The sequence below is a fragment of the Elgaria multicarinata genome, chromosome 6 (assembly GCF_023053635.1).
Source record: "Elgaria multicarinata webbii isolate HBS135686 ecotype San Diego chromosome 6, rElgMul1.1.pri, whole genome shotgun sequence".
NCBI lineage: Eukaryota > Metazoa > Chordata > Lepidosauria > Squamata > Anguidae > Elgaria > Elgaria multicarinata.
Window position 1 is genome coordinate 88,590,970 of NC_086176.1, and position 18,917 is coordinate 88,609,886.

The following is an 18,917-nucleotide window of genomic DNA, read 5'->3' on the forward strand; positions in this document are numbered from 1 at the left end:
TCAGTTTCATTTAGCTTACTTTTGAGTTAACAAGACATTCACAAAATGTATAAACAGAAAGGATTTTGTATATACAAAAACATACACGAGAGACTACACTTTTTTTTTCATGAAACAAACTTTACTGCATTCCCATTCACCCGAGGCACTATCAATCAACTAGTAACCCGCCTCTTTTTACTAGGATTGGTTCATGGGAAGAGGACTATCTCATTGCAGGAGGGGTGGCATTTGTTAAGACATGCTGTGGGTTGAGAAACCTTCTCTCCGGAATCAGCGAACGGGCTCTAGATCAACCTACGACTACATGCTCGGCGAAGGAGGAATGAATTTGTCGCCTCCAACTCCTTCACTCGCCTCCCAATGAGTGTTTTCTATATCCTTCCCCCTCTTTCTAATGGTACAAACCTCCGCGGCCGGGTCAAAGTTTTCCGGCCGAGAAGCGTTGCTACCGTGAAGTCGTCCGTCGGACAGCTGGACCTCGTGGGGGATCACTCAGAGGCTGGCTGGGGTGCGGGGGCTGCATGGCGTTGCCAGGTGAGCTGCTGGAATGGGGAGGGAGACGGATTGGGCACGTGTAAGACGGTGGTCGTGTGAAAAGTAGGTGCTGGCCCCACGCCATTTGTCACTCAACCCGGGTGGGCAGAGATAGAAGGGAAAGTTGGAGACAGATGCAGTATCGAGCCGAACTCAGTGATAGGGCGAACGGTGCAATCCTGTGCATGCCTACTGGAAGTAAAATCCTGCTGAGTTCAGCCGGAGTTAGTCCCAGGCATGGGCTGCAGTCTTGTACCCGCTTACCTGGGCATAATCCCTATTGAATGTGATGGGACTTACTACTGTTCCCCTCCCCCCGTAATTTTATTGAATTTTACATTTATAGCAGAAGGCTGTAACATCCAATAACACGAGATTCATTGCATACACACAATCAACATCAATCTAGATTAATTAGGAGGGACAGTAGACTTACTGTAAGCTAGAAGAAAATACGTCAAAACATTTAATGGGACTTACTTCTGAGTAGACATTTATAGCAGGCGTTGGCAGATTTCAGGCTAGTAGGCTCTACTTTGTATTGTACTAGAACCCCAAGATACACCTACCAGAACCATGGGCAAAAGACATACATGTTGAATTACAGAATTCTGAGCCTAAGAATTGAGTTGTAGAGCTGAGCTGAGCTTGCAGCTTTTCTATGCAAAATTCCAATCCTAATCACCCATTCCTTCATATATTACATTTCTATATAACCCAATAACCAAAGCTTTCTGAGCAGTTCACAACAATTAAAACAACAAGATGCAATAGCAAAGTTTAAAAGCTTAAAACTACAATATAAAATATTTAAAATAAAGATTTAAAACAGCAGGAACTGAAAGTACCAAACCTATATATCTTCAAGCTTTGCTCTGTAAACTCTGTTGGAGGGATGGAGTTGTGTGCTTTGCAAATACAATGGTAGACCATATGCAGAATAATATGTATAGTGGTACATAATTTGTAATATAATATGTTACATATTATCCTGCTGAAATGAAGAAAGCTGTGGGTTTTTGTGTGGAAAGTTTTGAGCTCAGCTTCTTAATTCCTAGGCTCAGAATTCTGTTCATTCAAAGTATATGTCTTTTGCCCCTGGCTCTGGTTGATAGATCTTGGTGTTCGTGTAAAATACAAAGTAGATCCCACTAGCCTGAAGTCTACCTATCCCTGGCCTAAATTCCATTTGGAACTGCTGAATGACAGTTGCCTGCTGTGCATGGAGGTGCCCTCAGTTCCAAAGGCAAAAGCAGCATAACAGAAATGGTGTTTAGGCACTAGAAAACACTTGGTCCAGTTGTATCCCTACACCTCAAGTAGGCACCAAAGGAGAATTTCTTAATACAGAACATAAGAACAATGCTAGGGTCTATCTAGTCCAGCATTCTGTTAACAGAGTGGCCAACCAGCTGTTAACCAGGGACCCACAAGCAGGACACGGTGCAACAGCACCCTCCCACCCATGTTCCCCAAGCAACTGGTGTATATAGGCTTATTGCCTCTGATTCTGGAGATAGCATGTAGGCATTAGGACTGGTTGCCATTGATAGCCTTCTCCTCCAATTATATTATGTTATATTATATTAGAAGTTGTTTTGGCTGTGGGACCGGAATGCTCACGTTACTTCATTTCAGCGCCACAAGCCAAGGAATGCTCAGGGATTGGCCTGTTGGTTTCAGCACAGCATTACCTTGATTGAGGCTTAGGTCAGAACCTGAAGAACAATGCTACTGGCACTATTGAGATCCATAAAAATCGGTCAAAGATAAGAACATAAGCAGGGAAATGCTGGATCAGACCAAGGGTCTATTAAGTCCAGCATTCTGTTAACACAGTGGTCAACCAGCTGTGTGTGGGAAATCCACAAGCAGGACATGGGTGCAATAGAGCTCTCCTGCCCATGTTCACCAGCAACTGGTGTATATAAGCATATTGCCTCTGATATTGGACTAGTAGCCACTTATTTTCCATGAATTTGTCCAATCCCCTTTTAAAGCCATCCACATTGGTGGCCATCACTACATCTTGTGGAAGCAAATTCCATAATGCACTGTGTGAAGGCTTCCTTTTTTTTGGCTATCCTGAATCTCCTATCAATCAGCTTCATGGGATGAGCCCGGGTTCTACTATTATGAAAGAGGGAGAAAAATATTTCTCTATTTTCATTCTCCACACCACGCATAATTTTGTATACCTCTATCATGTCTTCCCTTCCTTGCCTCTTTTCTAAGCTAAACAATCCCAGATATGTTCATAGAGCAGTTACTCCAGTTGCTTGATCATTGTAGTTGCCCTTTTCTGCACTTTTTCCAAACCGACAATATCATTTTTAAGGTGTGGTGATCAGAACTGTATTCTAAGGCCCTTTCTACACCTAAGGATTATCCCAGGCAAATGGAGGTATTGACCCTGCCTGCTCCTGGGATCCCCTGTATGTCATTTGGACACACAGGGGTGACCCGGGGGAAAAAGGCAGATGTAGAAATGGCCTAAGTGTGGTAGCACCATAGATTTGTATAAGGGGAGTACGATCTTAGCAGTTTTATTTTCAATTCCTTTCCTAATTATGGCTAACATGGAATTTGCCTTTTTATAGCAGCTGCACACTGGGTCGACATTTTCATTGAGCTTCTCCACCATAGCCCCAAGATCTCTTTCTTTCTCAGTCACACATGGCTTCTCCATTTTGGCTTTATTTCTGTTAAATAAATCATGACACGGTGTAATATGTCATGTGTTGTTGTTCATCTGTGGTTGTATTTACCTAATTTTTAGACCTGCTAAGGAACAGATGATTGTTATTATGTCCTGATATGTAAAATCATAGAATTCCAAGAGGGTGTACTTTCTTTTTCACACGACTGTATATTGAACCACATTTGCCATTTTGATGCCCATTCTCCCATTTTGGAGAGATTCTTTTGCAGCTTTAAGCATGTTGAATAAAGCAAAGGCCCTATTCACTGTGGTTAAAGCTATGGTTTAAGATGTCTTCTGAATGCTTTCTGGCTTAACCACCATGGTTAAAGCCATGGTTTAAGGTGTCTTCTGAACAGGGCCAATATGAGAGCTGTTATTCTCCTACTCCTTTGGTCTCTCCCAGTCTTAGGACAGAGAGGGAGCAAAAGGTTTCACTGGGACCCTTGCAGCAAATTCCTAATACAATCTTTTCCTTTATTTGTTCTCTCCTAGAACCACACATGGTTCAGAAACCACAGTTTGGCTCTTCCCCCACCCTGACCTAGCAGTATTTGTTTTTTTCCTTCTGTGTTAGCTGCATGTATTCTACGTTGTCTTGGTATGGTTCTACGTACCAAAGAAAGAGAACAGAGAGGGGACATGATTGGGATCAGAGTTGTTGGAATGGCCTGAGAGCCCATCAGAACTTCAGTTCCAGCCCAGTAAGCTTTGTTCCTTTGCCAACATTGGCAAGAATGCACAGGAATTAAAGAAAGAGAAAAGTTATTTCAAAGATTTATATTTCACCTTTCGAACCAATGGTCCTGAAGGCAGCTTACAGCATCAGGTAATAATAGGACACCTGTACACGCACACGTTGCAGTTCTTATTCCCAGGGCAATTGGCATTTAGAGATGGGTGGCACAGGGAGCTGGGAAAGCAAAGGTCCCTGCATGTCTGATTTGCAGCCTTCTCCCACTTCTCCTCTTAAGACAAGGGCCAAATGCAGATTCCCTGGCTTGAACATGAGCCAGACTCAAAAGCTTGCACAGGGTTTTGTGCCTTTTGTGTTGGCCTAATAAAGGTATTTTGGCAATGTGGATTTTGGAAATTTTGCTTTCATGGATTTTCCCTTTGGCTAGCAGTTACCTTTGCTTTTAGTGTGACCTGGAAAATACTACATTTATTTGGATGGAGAAAGGTTTGGCATCACCAGTATGGGCCTTTTGCTTTAAGAATTGGGCTCTAGACGTGCTGGATATTTGAATGGGACAAGGGGTCTAGTGCTGTTGCATCTGCTAATAAGCCAGAGCCCCGTAGTAGACAGGATGTGTCCAGCCAGTTCTTGGGAGAGCTCTCAAAGGGAATTACTAATCATTGCATCTTTCTCCCCCCTGGTGGCACTGTGTACGCAAAAGTCACCCTAATAATGCAGTGTGATTTTGATAACAGCATATTATCAAACTATAATATAATTACAGTTTCTTCATATTATTAAGTGGGTGGAGTACATGAATAAACAGTAACATAATGGATTTTAGAATTAAAGAGGTCCTTAAAAACAGGGCTTCAACAATCCTCATTTCTTATAAACTTGAAGCTTTGATTCAGAAATGTACATAAAATCTATATAGAAGAAAACACATTTGATTGTAGAACTCCCTTTAGAAAAGGAAAGCACTTTCCCTTCCTCTCCTCCATATTAACTCAGGTTTCATTGTTAGGATATTCCTTGACGAAGGTGTTCCAAATTTTCTTGGCTATGCTGGCTAGGGCAGCAATCCAAAATCCATTTACCTGCAAGTAAATACCACTGAACTCAGTGGACATCTCTACTCAGAGGTAAGCCCCATTGAGTTCAGTGTTACTTACTCCCAGGTAAGTGTATAGCATTAGAGCCTTACTTGAGGGAGAAGGTGTTTTTAAACTTTTTATTAGTTTGCAAAAGTAGTTTAAAAATACAAACAATAAAACAGAGAAGTACAAGAAGTACAATTTTTTTTTTTTACAAAACCAAAATACCATTACAGAGCAATCCCTGGGAGAGCGTCCCAGGGACCATATGATATTTCAGATTCTACCTCCTCAGGCCATAGACCTAAGATCTCGGGAGAGGGAATCAGACTTTGGATCCCTCCCCCACCTCCTCATAGCTGCTGTGGAAAGAACTGTAGCAGATGCTTCCTAAGGTTAAAAGATCGATCTTGGATGACCTTATAGAAGTCCAAAAGGGAGTATTCTAGTAGATGAGAAGAGGAGAGGTTGGGATCCACAGAATTCTATAGTCTTTCCATCATTCATCCCACTCATGAGCCATAATTGAGGTACAGCTCGATATTTTTTGTTTTTTTAGGAGGAACAGGAGGCAAAAATCGCCTCTGTGTTGGCGGCAAGAACTCAGCAGGGCGTTAGGTTTTTCAGAAGCCAAGCTTAGAGGTTTCCATATAATGGGAAGCAATCCTGTAGGATTGTGACCTTACTGAGTTACAATACCATGTAAAGTGAACTGTTATGTCAAAATTATGTTGGTAATATAAGGTAGGGATGCAATTGAGTATCATCCATCTGCATGTTAGAAATGTATACCAAGTGGCAAAAAAATATATTCAGATTTAACTAAGTCCGTAGGAACTCTTATTTGGTATGTATATTTTAAACTTTGTAAGGCCGCCTTGAGGCCCAGCATTGGGCAAAAGGCGGGATACAAATAAATATAATAATAATAATAATAATAATAATAATAATGGTGGGATGGCCCCATATCTTCCTGTTTGAAGATTTAATAGTCAGTTTGGTTTGTTATTTCTAGGGTCTGGCTACTTCTGCCCTGGTAGCTTTCAAAGGTTGAGAAATAGGTCCTTGTGCAATACTTTTGCCTCTGGAGAAACACTCAAAAGTGTTATGCCAAAATGCACACAGATCAGTTGTCCTGCAATGGTATTAATATTATAAAATACTTCTCTTCCAGAATTCATGAATAACTGAACATGGCCTCCACCATATGTGGCTGAAGGTCCAAAATTTATCATACCCCCTCCAACATTTCTTATATCTCAGTTGTTTGGGAGGGGGGCATCTAAACGGGAGAAATGTGCGATCTGCTTAGCACTTTAAATGCCGGCTCTTGTGTTTTGTACTAACTGATTTCATAGTGCTTAAATAAAGCCATTTGTTCGATTGATGTTCTCCTATAACACAGCCAGTTTTTCCTACAGCATAAAGTGTGATGTTTGCTATTAGCAAAGTTTTTGACTGATGCCCCTTCTTACAACTCCAGCTTACTGTCATGCAATTTGGCCTTAAGTTGCTCTACAACCTCCCCCCCCCCCCCCCCGGAATATTATCTATATAAGACTGAAAAACGCTTTCTCCTTCCAAGAGAATCAAATCCTCTTTCTCTTCTCTCAAACTTAGGATGTTCTGCAAATTATACAAGTGGAAAAGTAGGGCACAACAGACATTTGACCTATTTCCCCTCCCCCCCCCCACTATATATTGGATATTATAAGGATGATTAATCTGGTACACATTTCTACTGACATTAGCAGAAATGGGATCATAATGGTTGGTATTCTTTTTAAAAAGGTAGATTTAAATTCTATGCAGTAAGAATTGGCAGCCTGAATAATATGGATAAGCCGGGGGAAGTTGCTGAAAACAAAGTTTGATATTCAAGGCTCCAAGGCAACCTCTTCTTATACTTTTCCTGTAGATTGTTTTATTACTGCAGTGAGTCTTTATATTACTACTGATGTAATTATTCAAAATATTCTGCCAATTTCCACTATGTTAATCAGATATAATCACAGGTTAGAGTTTTTGAAATAAGTAGTCCTTTAAGTGAAAGAGATTTGTGTATCTATCATCAACACATCTCTGCTCTTTTTATTCCGACCCCTTAGTTACTATGGAAATAAATTCATTCACTTGAACCTTTTAAAAACTATTTTTATGCAAACTAGGGGGTGTTTTGTTTGTATATTAATTATATTATCTTACATCAGTGAGCTAAGGTGAACCTCTACAATGTTACTAATTTTTCAAAGTAAAATGACAAGGAATCTAAAATCCTTATATATTCCAAACAGTAAAAAAGGTACTTCTGCATGTATGAGGAAATGTGTTGAATATCTGTTGTTACTTCCTTGTAATATTAGATGCTTCAGGCGATGATGGATGAGGTGTATTTTCTTGACATATGTTTGTTTACATGTTAACTTTCTCCGAATTTTCTGTACCTTGTCACTTGTGACAGTTCTTGCATTATATTAACCAGAACCTATTAGTTTCACTAGCCTCACTAGTTCTATTGCTGCCAATAGATCCCATCTATGACAAGAAATGCTAATAGGTTGGATCAGGATCTGACTTTCTTGAAAGGAAGGGATCTCTGCAGGAAGGAGTGTGCTTATGGAAGATCCCCCTGGATCTCCATTCATGCACATGCAGGCACCCACCTCAATTCACCCATTCAGTAGAAGTTTCCTGACTGTCTGTGCTGGTTTGCATGCTCAAACAGTCCACTTTGGCTCATTTAAGCCATGATTGGCTGCAGTACGGGCAGCCATTTTGAATTTTCAAGCCGTGACTGCAGCTTGTTGTGTCATCTGAACCTGGCGGGGGTAGGTTGTGTGAAGGTTAAACAACCCTCACATAACCCACAGGTTGTTTCAGGGTTATGTGAGGGTTGTTTAACCCTGTACAACTCATTCCTGCTGGACAAACCACAGTAGCATCTTTAATATTCAAAAGCTGCCTGGCATGCGCATACCCCACCATGGCCTATTTAAGCCGCAGAGATAATCTGAGCCAGGTCTCTGGCTGGGTTCACATGATTGGGTAAGGAAACTAAGGCATCAGTTTATTTTCCCACCCTGTGCATGCTGGTCACGTGACGCGTCATTACCATAATTCCCCTCTCTGGACATGTCATCTGAACCTGGCAAGGGTGCACCATGGGGGTGGATTACAAACAAGCCCACAACCCTAGAACAAGCCATGAGTTCTGCGGTAGTTTGTAAATCCACCTGCCATGCACTCTCACTGGGTTTGGATGGCATGACAAACTGCATCTGGCAAGGGTAATTATGAGAGCAACTGGCACATGTGAGGTGGTATAATAAGCTATGATGACTTATTTTCCTTGCCCGATCATGCGAACCTGGTCTCCGTGTAATATTTTCAGGGGGCTGGAGGAACCACCGTGGATTGGAGAAGGTGAGAAAATTCTCTTCCACCAGCAGAGTTGATCCAACTTACTGTATTTATTCGATTCTAAGACACACCTTTTTCCCCATATAAACATCTCTAAAAACGGGGTGCATCTTAGAATCGTGGGTGCGTTTAATATTTCTTAGAATCAAAGCTTTTTTTCTATTGGTGGTACTGAAATTAGTGTGCGTCTTACAATCGATGGCATCTTAGAATCGAAGAAATACGGTAAATATGGATCCTACCCAATAAATATTTAAACATGATTACATTCCGCCTGTAGAGGTAACACTTGTGAGCTAAAAGGAAAAATGGCAGCTTTATTCTGCCAAACAGTGAAACCTTGCAGAAGTGGCATGGCTGAACTTAATGCAAAGTGCATGTGGCTACTGCCAGCATGGTGTTAAATCATCACACTCAAGGAATGTATCTGGCTATGTATAAGCAGGAGGCAGTGTAAGAAATTTTGGCTGCAATATATACCATTTTGCGCTCTCTCTCTCTCTCTCTCGCTCTCTCTCTCTCTCTCTCTGCATGTAAAACTGACTATATTGCTACTGTGCCTGGCAGATCAATTGTTTCTCTGTATATTATGCATTTTCAGCATCTCCCAAAACTAATATGAAATGTACTTGGCTTTTTCAGGTGGAAATAAAGATAACATAAGGGCAGGGTGCAAGAAATGTGGCTATCGTAAGTATCTTCTAAGTATCAAAGATAAGCTTTTATGTGAAATATCACTAGCTTAATACGGCATTTTCTGGGCACAATAGTGTATGAATAGTCGAGATGGAACTGGAAAAATATATAATGGATAGCAACACATCAAGACTTGTATATAATAGAAGTGAATGAAAGGAAGTTCATGGAATAAAGGTTTTCTATCCTTTTCCCCCCTGCTGCAGTCAGTTGACATACATCCCATAGCCTTGGGGCGGGAAGCTGGAGATTCTTTCTTAGGGGGTGAAAGCAGCTGCAGTGAGAAGAAGGAATAGAGAAACTTTCCTTCCATGAGGTTCCTTCTGTCCACTTTAGGAACAAAACCTATCTTCAGAAATGCACAAGCCATGTTTATTACATTTGATGCAGAGTTAGTTCTCTATATCTCTCCCTGAATTTTCCATACAGTTACAGTTTGTGTGGTCGAGGCCAGTGTTTAAAGGGGATATAGGGTTAAAGATGCCAATGTCGATTCCGGGTTTCCCCATGCAAAGTGAATGTTTCATAAACTGGTGGAAGGAATATCAGGATAGTTAAAGGCAGGGGCTATTAAGATGTCTCAGATTTCTATCAGTGTTATTTCCTCACAGTTTTCCGTATGCTATCATGCTAAATCTATATGCCTTTTGGACACAAGATTGCAAAGTATTCTTCAGCCAGTATTACTCATCACTGGCCTGCTTGCCAGAAAAAACATCTTATGAAAAGAGCCATTTCATGAGAGAAATTACTTTTTTTCCTCAGAAGTGGGATGGCTTTTTACTAAGTATTGCAACCAATTGTCATAAATAATGACTGTTGTCTGGAGCCATTCTGCTGTCCCAGCTATCTGATAAAGACCAAGGTCATTATAACAAAGAGAAGCTGGTACAAGAATCTTCTAGAAACCTCAGACTTGCCAACAACTGAGATGAAGGGTCCTTCCTTCCAAATAAGATTGGTGAATTGCCACTACTGGGATGTGAATAGCTTACAGGGTTGGAAACCTTTCTTACTTGAATAACAGCTGCCAGTCCAGTGGAAATTATGAATTGCACCATTCATTGAAGCAGAGTTCCCCCTTTGCTTGGCCAGCAGAGATCTCTGGAAGATTCATTAGCTACCTTGATGGTTTATAAAACTACAGTTCACAAAAAATATAATCCTCTTAATACATTAGTTTCATTAGTCTACCACATGGGTACTGAACACCTTTCTTGGCACTCATCAAAATACTGTACCCCATTCTCCCCGACACGCATTTCCCCATACTCCCAGTAGCACATTTTTATGGCAGCTGGGATTGCTGTAAATTTGGTTTCTGATGGTGCTGAAAACCCTGGGTTCAAATGACTACTTTGATGTGTGGGCCTCAAACCCCACCTCTTCCTTACATGTGGGCACCTTACTTGTCCTTTGACATGCCTCCCATGGTGGCCATTTTGTGGTGGCACCCAGGACAGTTTCTCAAATTGCAAAATGTGCCCATGGCCTAAAGAATTTGCCAAGCCCTGGTCTAACAGTGTGTGACTGAGGTTTGTGGGGGTTAATTATTGCAGTACTTCAGTCCTCTTAGTGAGCACACTACTGGTGTTATGGTCACCACCAGCAACTGGTGGAGGAGCTCACCAGTGAAATAACTCATTCTCTAGAGTTGCTGTTACTTCAATGTATCGCCTGCCCAGCAGGGAATTGAAGCCGAACACTGTGTCGTAGGGCACATAAAGAAGCAAGAGAAAGTGAGAGAGTAGGTTTCATATGTATCAGATATCGGGTTCATTCAGGAGTTCAAGGATCTAGGGTAGCAGGGCGATTAGAGACCTCTGCCTGTAACCCCGGAGAACTACTGCCAGCAGCATTGGCCAAGCTGGTGCCCTCCAGATGTTTTAGATTACAACTCCCAACATTCCTGAAAGTGGCCTGATGGGAGCTGAAGTCCAAAATATCTGGAGGGTCCCAAGTTGTGTAAGGCTGTGCTGCTAGAGTAGATAATATTGGAATAAATGAGGCATTAGTCTTAGTTGTTATAAGGAAGTTTCCTGTGTTTCTGTGATACGCAAGACACTTGAAAGGAAAAAAGATCAATGCCCTGATTTATATAGGTTCTAACATTTGGATAAACACACACACACTGGGCCTGTTCAGATAACATGCTAAGCCATGGTTAGGCTGCTAACGCTTTTACAGCAAATGGTTAGTGAGCATGTTTAAACCATGGTTATATAGCCACCATGGTTTGGAATGGTTCACATGACATGCTAAGTCATGGTTCATACAAAATGCTAAGCCATATTGTTTAGCTCAAAATGCTTAACCACCGTGGCTTAGCGTATTGTCTGAACAGGATCCCTAATTGGGCAGTGCAAGTATATTTGAATTTATTTATTTATTCCAAGTATCTATAAGCTGCTTTTTAGGGCCTTGCAAAGAGAGGTACACAAAATGAATGAAACAACGGTACTTTTGGCAGATCATATAAATGTACTGTAGACCCAGCAAATAACTGCATGAAAGAAATGGTTTAAATTGCACATTTATCATCAGTTCCCCTAAAGAAATGCAGCAGCAAAAATATGCGTTTCGAAGATCCTCTTGAATGTCTGTATTGAAGGGGCCAAAGCAATTACTAATTGAAAGGGGGTTCCATAACTGGGGCTACCACCAGGAAGACTCTTACGTCCACCAACTTAACTGATTTTACTAGCAGTTACTTGGGCAAGACCTTTGACAAGGAGCTTAGAGTGCAGGCAGGATGATACTGGCCCTCCTTTTGCCCCAATTCTATTCTTCTGTTACTGGGGTTTAGCCTAAGTTTAATTTCACTGGGTGGTGCTAGCGTGGAGCTAACGTGTGACTGACGTTATGCAGTTTTAAAAACCTTTTGTTGGATATAAATTCTGTTGTAGTTGTAACAATGTATTTGAAAAGTTTATGTAAGTTATTAAACTGTTGGTGCCAAAAGCCCTTTTTGGGGTGGGTGGGGGGATGTGCAAGGGCTTGCTAACAGCGTCAGAGCTAGTTTGTGTATTACCAGTGTCTTGTACAGCTAATGGGAAGTGAATTGTTGAAATGTCCACTAATGAGGCTTCCCAAAATGAAATTGAAATGTGATTAGGTATATAAAGGTTAATTGTTAGTATTTATTTATTTATTAAATTTATATACCGCCCCATAGCCGAAGTTCTCTGGGCGGTTTACAAAAGTTAAAAACAGTGAACATTAAAAAGTATACAAAATTTAAAAACATCAAAAATATAAAAACAACAGTATAAAACAGTATCCATTTAAACAACAAAAGTTCTGGGGTCCATTAAAAACAAACTTAGCATAAGTTGTTAAACACTGTTAAATGCCTGGGAGAAGAGTAAAGTCTTGACCTGGCGCCGAAAAGATAACAATGTTGACGCCAGGTGAGCCTCATCGGGGAGATCATTCCATAATTGTGGGGCCACCACTGAAAAGGCCCTCTCCCTTGTTGCCATCCTCTGAGCTTCCCTCGGAGTAGGACCTTAGATGTTGAGCGCAGTGTACAGGTAGGTTCATGTTGGAAGAGGCGTTCTGTCAGGTATTGTGGTCCCAAGCCATGTAAGGCTTTATAGGTTAAAACCAGCACCTTGAATTGGGCTCAGAAATGTATAGGCAGCCAATGCAAGCAGGCCAAAATCGGTGTTATATGTTCGAACCTTCTGGTTCCAGTTATCAATCTGGCCGCTGCATTTTGCACAAGCTGCAGCTTCCAAAGGCTGCCCCATGTAGAGGGCATTGCAGTAATCTAATTTGGAGGTTACCAGAGCATGGACGACTGAAGCTAGGTTATCCCTGTCCAGATAGGGGCGTAGCTGGGCCACCAAACGGAGTTGGTAGACGGCACTCCGTGCCACCTGAGCCTCAAGTGAATGAGATGGTTCTAGGCGAACCCCCAAGCTACGAACCTGCTCCTTCAGGGGGAGTGCAACCCCATCCAGAACAGGTTGAACACCCACGATCAAGCCAGAAGAACCACCCACCAGCAGCATCTCAGCCTTGTCTGGATTGAGTTTCACTTTATTAGCCCTCATCCAGTCCATTGTTGCAGCTAGGCACCGGTTCAGCACATCCACAGCCTCACCTGATGAAGATGAAAAAGAGAAATAGAGCTGCGTGTCATCAGCATACTGATGACAACACACTCCAAAACTCTGGATGACCGCACCCAATGGTTTCATGTACATGTTAAACAGCATGGGGGACAAGACTGACCCCTGAGGAACCCCATACTGGAGAATCCACGGGGCTGAGCAATGTTCCCCAAGCACCACCTTCTGGAGCCGACCAGCCAAGTAGGAGTGGACCCACTGCAATGCATAGTATTCCTTACTGTTTGTATTTTTGTTGCTTTTATTTTAGGAAAACCTTTTAGCTATAAAAGATCTCTTAACTTGTGTGAAGGCTTCTGAAGCTGGTTGTATTTTTGTACTTAACAGCTACACGGTTGCTTGTCTGGGGCTCTTCTACTCTTTTCCTTCCCATTAGTATAATATCCATTAGAAGATTGTTCTGGCTTGTTGCTTAGATACAAATTTAAATTGGCCATATTCATAGGTAAAGGTTGTCCACAGATAAATTGTTTTCAAATTATCTAGGTTTTCTGAGAAGAGTCATTGTAACAAAATTTATCATTCTTGTTGCATTTTTACACTTAAAGAACAATCCTATGGCCCCAAGACAGAAAACTAGTTTGTAGGTAATGCTAAGCCAGTGTGAGTTAATTTCTCCATGGGGCTTAGTGAAGCACACCAGCCACCATTTTGACTATGCAAATGTTGGCATACTTGTAGCTTGCTGTGTTGTGCAAACCCAGTATCATGGATTGTTTGAGGCAGTAGACAACCCTCAAATAACCCATAGCTTGTTTTAGGGTTATTTGAGGATTGTCTACCCCCTCAAACAACTCACAATGCAGGGTTAGCAGCATGACATGACAGGGCTGTTGCATCTTGTAAACTGGGTCATTGTCTGATACTGAGGTTTTCTCCTCCAAGGCTATAGACCAAGCTGTAGAGGGGGAAATCTCTGCCTAGAAGAGGACAGGGAGTTCGGAAACGGGGCATACCTGTGGGAGGACATAGGAGAGGATTTGAATTCAAAAGCCTCTGAGTTCCTATCTCCACTCCCAGAATAGTGGACGAACTAGACAGGCTTAGAGGCAAAACAGAAGGCTAAAATGCCTCTGGCGTTCCTCTAACCTTGCTTGGTTCTTGCCAGCAAGGCTTAGGGATAGATGGAGGGCTCCAGTATTGGAGGCTTTGGTTTAGGAGATACCTGTCCTGTTGAATTGTGCCCTAAAATGTTTGTGATTTTACACTGTAGCCTGAAGAATATAATCCCGTAAAACCTCATTATCTGTCATGGCACAAATTAATCTTAGTGAAAACGCCAGCTCTGCTCCAGTCAAAAACTAAACTTTGTGATTTTTTAACAAAAATGAGGTACACATTCATCCTGGGTCACAGGATGACATATTAAATAGCTATCACTGCCCATTCCCATACAACTACTCTTGTACAGAATGAAAATGCTGTGGCGTGACTGGTGCTAGGAAGGGGAACATATACCAACATTGGCAGAAGAATTCTCACTGGTTCTTTATGGCAGACTTGGGTCCTTTAAGCTTGACCTAATGCGCTATTTCAGCCATTTACTTGGAAAAAATCGAACTGAAAATGATAGTGCTTATATGCCAATTCTGAACTAATGTTAAGTGGAAGAAAATATATGGTATAGGCCCTGTTCAGACAACATATTAAACCACGATGGTTAAGGATTTTGAGCTGAACATTATGGCTTAGCATGTCATGTGAACCATTCTTAACCATGGTGGCTACATGACCATGGTTTAAACACACTCACAAACCACTTGCTGCAAAAGGGTTAGTGGCCTAACCACGGCTTAACGTGTTGTCTGAACAGGCCCATAGTGGAAATCTTTGTCTAGCCTGCCACTATTTCTGAGAGTTTTCACTTAACTGTTCAAACAAATCATTGGTATAAATGAGAATTTCCTGTCCTCATTATTTGTCCACTAAAAGTTCTTTTCTCACCACTGAACATTGAATTTGATAGATTTGTTGTTGGCTTTGGCTAAACTATTTTTCCCTTGTGCAATTTTACTTAGCGGGCCATCTGACATTCGAATGCCGAAACTTTCTCCGTGTAGACCCCAAAAGAGACATAGTTTTAGATGTCAGCAGCACAAGCAGTGAAGACAGTGAAGAAGAGGAGCTTGGAAAGCTACAGGCCGTTCCAGAAAATAAGAGTAGGTTTGAGTATCTCCTGTCTTTTTCTTTCTTACCATAATCCCCTCACTCCTGAGTAACGGGGTCCTATTGTGTTAACAGGATAGCAGCCAAATCATAGAATGATCCTTTTTTTGGTCTTACGATCAGGTGTGCAGAATCAAAAAGTAATCTGATTCGAGGCATCACTAATGTTTTAATTTTTAAAAAAACACTTGATTCATAGGTAATGCGGAGGAAGAAGAAAAGAAAAAGGCCAAAAAGAAAAGCAAAGAAAAATCAAAATTGAAGAAAACTAGGAAAAGGTACTATTTCAAAGCTTTTGCCTCAGAATTTCTAAGTGCAACAGTGCTGGGTTGAGCTTGAAAAGTTGTGTTACTAGACGAGCTTCAAATCTTAATCTTTGTTCATGATGACATCATTTACAGAAGGGGTGGGGAACATGTAGCCCTCTGGGTGTTATTGGACTGCAATCCCCATCAGTCCCAGTCAGTGTAACCAGTGGTGAGGGATGATAGGAGTTGCAGTCCAACAAGTTGCCCATCCCTGATTTAAAGACTGGTGGAAAAATCACTTGGATTTTCTGTTTACCTGGAATACAGCTAAACATTTAAATTTATTTATTTATTTATTTATTTATTTATTTATTTATTACATTTTTATACCGCCCAATAGCCGAAGCTCTCTGGGCGGTCCACAAAAATTAAAACCACAATAAAACAACCAACAGGTTAAAAGCACAAATACAAAATACAGTATAAAAAGCACAATCAGGATAAAACCACGCAGCAAAATTGATATAAGATTAAAATACAGAGTTAAAACAGTAAAATTTAAATTTAAGTTAAAATTAAGTGTTAAAATACTGAGTGAATAGAAAGGTCTTCAGCTGGCGACGAAAGGAGTACAGTGTAGGGAATTACACTGTTTTAGTAAAATAGTAAAATTAGACTTTACTATTTAAAGTAAATAGAAATATAATTTGTTTTCATACATGAAATGCTATTGCTATTAAATCCTACACGAATTTCTGCAAGTTGTTGAGGGAGGTATTTCTTCGACTAAAGTAGTGATTCAAATACTCTTGTAATCATAAATGCTACCCAACCCAATACCTATTTAAAAGGCACACCAATTCCTTGGCATGTCTTTTAAACAGTTGGAGTCAGGCACTCCACAGTTGGAATCAGTATTCCTATCAATGCTGAACTCAGTCCCAGCTTGCTGACATTTCCGTAGCCAAAACAAGCCTTCTAAGTGCATGTTTCTTTCCCTTCTCCTCCTCCGTCCCTTTTCTTCCATGCAACTGCATGCATATGCAATCATTTTTTTTTTCTGTTTAGGGTCCCCCCCTCAAGGTTTTTATTTAAACTCTATTTTTTATCAACTTTAGGGTTCCCCCAAAGCTGCTGAACCCTTCCTTTTAGTATAGATGTTGCTGATTTGGTTGCATAAGGATTGGCACTTGGATAATAAGGTAGCTATTAGTATATAGGATGATAGAATGTAGGAGAAGACTCTTCAGTTTCTTTAGCAAGGCTAGTTCTTTTTAGCTAAAGATCTCCTAGGGCAGCCTTCCTCAACCTGGGGCGCTCCAGATGTGTTGGACTACAACTCCCAGAATGCCCCAGCCAGCGCTGGGGCATTCTGGGAGATGCAGTCCAACACATCTGGAGCGCCCCAGGTTGAGGAGGGCTGTCCTAGGGGCTGCTTTTGTGGCACCGAGTTAGTGCCACTCCTCCACCAAACCCCATGGTATTGCTGCTGCAGGGTGGCAACAAGCAATCTTGACGGAGGGGGGCAACGCAGGCTTTCTGGCAGCCATTAGGTGCACCAGGCCTGCCCCCTCACAAGGCTTCCAGGGGCCAATCCAAGGTTGCCTTCCGCCCGGGAATCCCCCCGCCCCTGCAGCACTGGAGCGAGGCCAGATGGCGGAAGAGCCGTGGTGACCTCACTCCCACAGGAAAAGTCTGGGTAAGTCCCCAACTTTTTTCCTGTGCATCTTCCTCTCCTTGCCCCGTGGTGGCTCTGAGTTGGCGTCTGCGACATATAACTGACACAGTACCGATTCAGAGCCACCGCAGGGCAAAGATGACATCTAGGCAGCCCCCTAATTTCCAACCATTCACTCTGTCAGTGCAATCGCTGTATCATTAGATCTATATTCCTTTGTTTTATAGATCTTATTCCTCAAGCGACACAGAAGAGGGTGAGCCTAAATCAAAAAAACAGAAATCCCATAAGAAGGAAAAGAAGAAGGAGAAAAAGAATAAATCCAAGAAAAGAAAACTTCACAAAAAGGGGAAGAAAAAGAGAAAAAAGGAGAAAGATTCTTCATCTTCTGATAGCTCAGACTCTTCTAGCAATGACTGAGAAGCACGGATAAGATGATGTAGATCCATCCTGATTTGGTTTATAATGATGCCCAGTTAAAATATATATATTTTTACTGAAAAAACAAACCAACCCTCTTCTTATTTATAAATGTCTCCTTCATGTATTAAACTATTTTTTAAAATTTCACAGAGATTTATTTTCCCTACACGTTATAACTTTTATATTAAAAGAACTGGTTTTGCTTCCTAAGGTTTTAATCTCTTGACAATCAATTGAAAAGCCTGGGTTATAACCATGGTAAGGCAGCAGTTCTTTGGGCTCTGGGAGGGGGTCCGTAGGGTTTTTTGGAGCTCCCTCTCCAACGGCAGTGAGAAAGGTCCACTTTTGGAGAGGGAGATTATAAGCCTCCTCTGCGAGGCTGTGTGCAAAGTCTGCTGCTGATGCTCTTCTGTTGGATGGGGCCAAAAGAAAGCATACTCATAGAGGGTTCTAGATCCACAAGATCCAAAGCCCTCTTGTTTCACGGGCATACAGCTTCTAATTACCTCCCATTAAAATCAGTGCAAGGAAAAGTTAGCAAGAGAAAATATTGCAGCCGTGGGGGGGGGGGGGGGGGGGCAGAAAGAAAAATGTAACCAGCTAAGGAAGACCAAATAGGAAGCTGTGTAATGTAGCTTCCGCTGTCTCCTCCCCTCCTCGCTATGAGGAGGAGGGGATGGAGAGAGCAGTTTCTGGTAACCGAGGTCCCCAGAAAACCTTTCTATGTTTTATCCCATAACATCTTTTTGAGCATTAAATGTTTTTCTAATGCCAAGAAAGAGGCTCTCTGAGCACCTGAACTAAGATAAAAGCTATCGTTATTTTGATGCTAATTTCCTATATCCGTGTTTCTACCATCACAGCTGATACTTGCTCAGATGAGAAAACAACATTTTGTTGGATCTAAGAAGTAAATTTGAAAAATGGTTCTAGAATTGATTATTTTGCTGTGACTGTGGTACTGATAAATAAGATTTTAAGGATCCAGGACTATCAACCCTACCTCTTCTGTAGCTGCAAATACTTTTTGCATTAGGGAATTGGAGCTGGGATAAGCAGGGATACTTTCTATTAAATAGTTACGATTTTTATTATTTAAAGTATGCATGTAGCATCTGTTATTGCAATGAATGTCA

General features: G+C 41.4%; 1 protein-coding gene across 1 annotated transcript; it reads left to right on the top strand.

The window, feature by feature from the left end:
• Positions 1–255: 255 nt before the first annotated feature.
• On the top strand, positions 256–17,925 carry SREK1IP1 (SREK1 interacting protein 1). Its single transcript, XM_063128017.1, has 5 exons — positions 256–537; positions 9,077–9,124; positions 15,285–15,425; positions 15,632–15,710; positions 17,586–17,925. Exons 1-5 carry the CDS (start codon positions 525–527, stop codon positions 17,776–17,778), a joined length of 474 nt encoding a protein of 157 aa, XP_062984087.1. The 5' UTR covers positions 256–524; the 3' UTR covers positions 17,779–17,925.
• Positions 17,926–18,917: the final 992 nt, after the last annotated feature.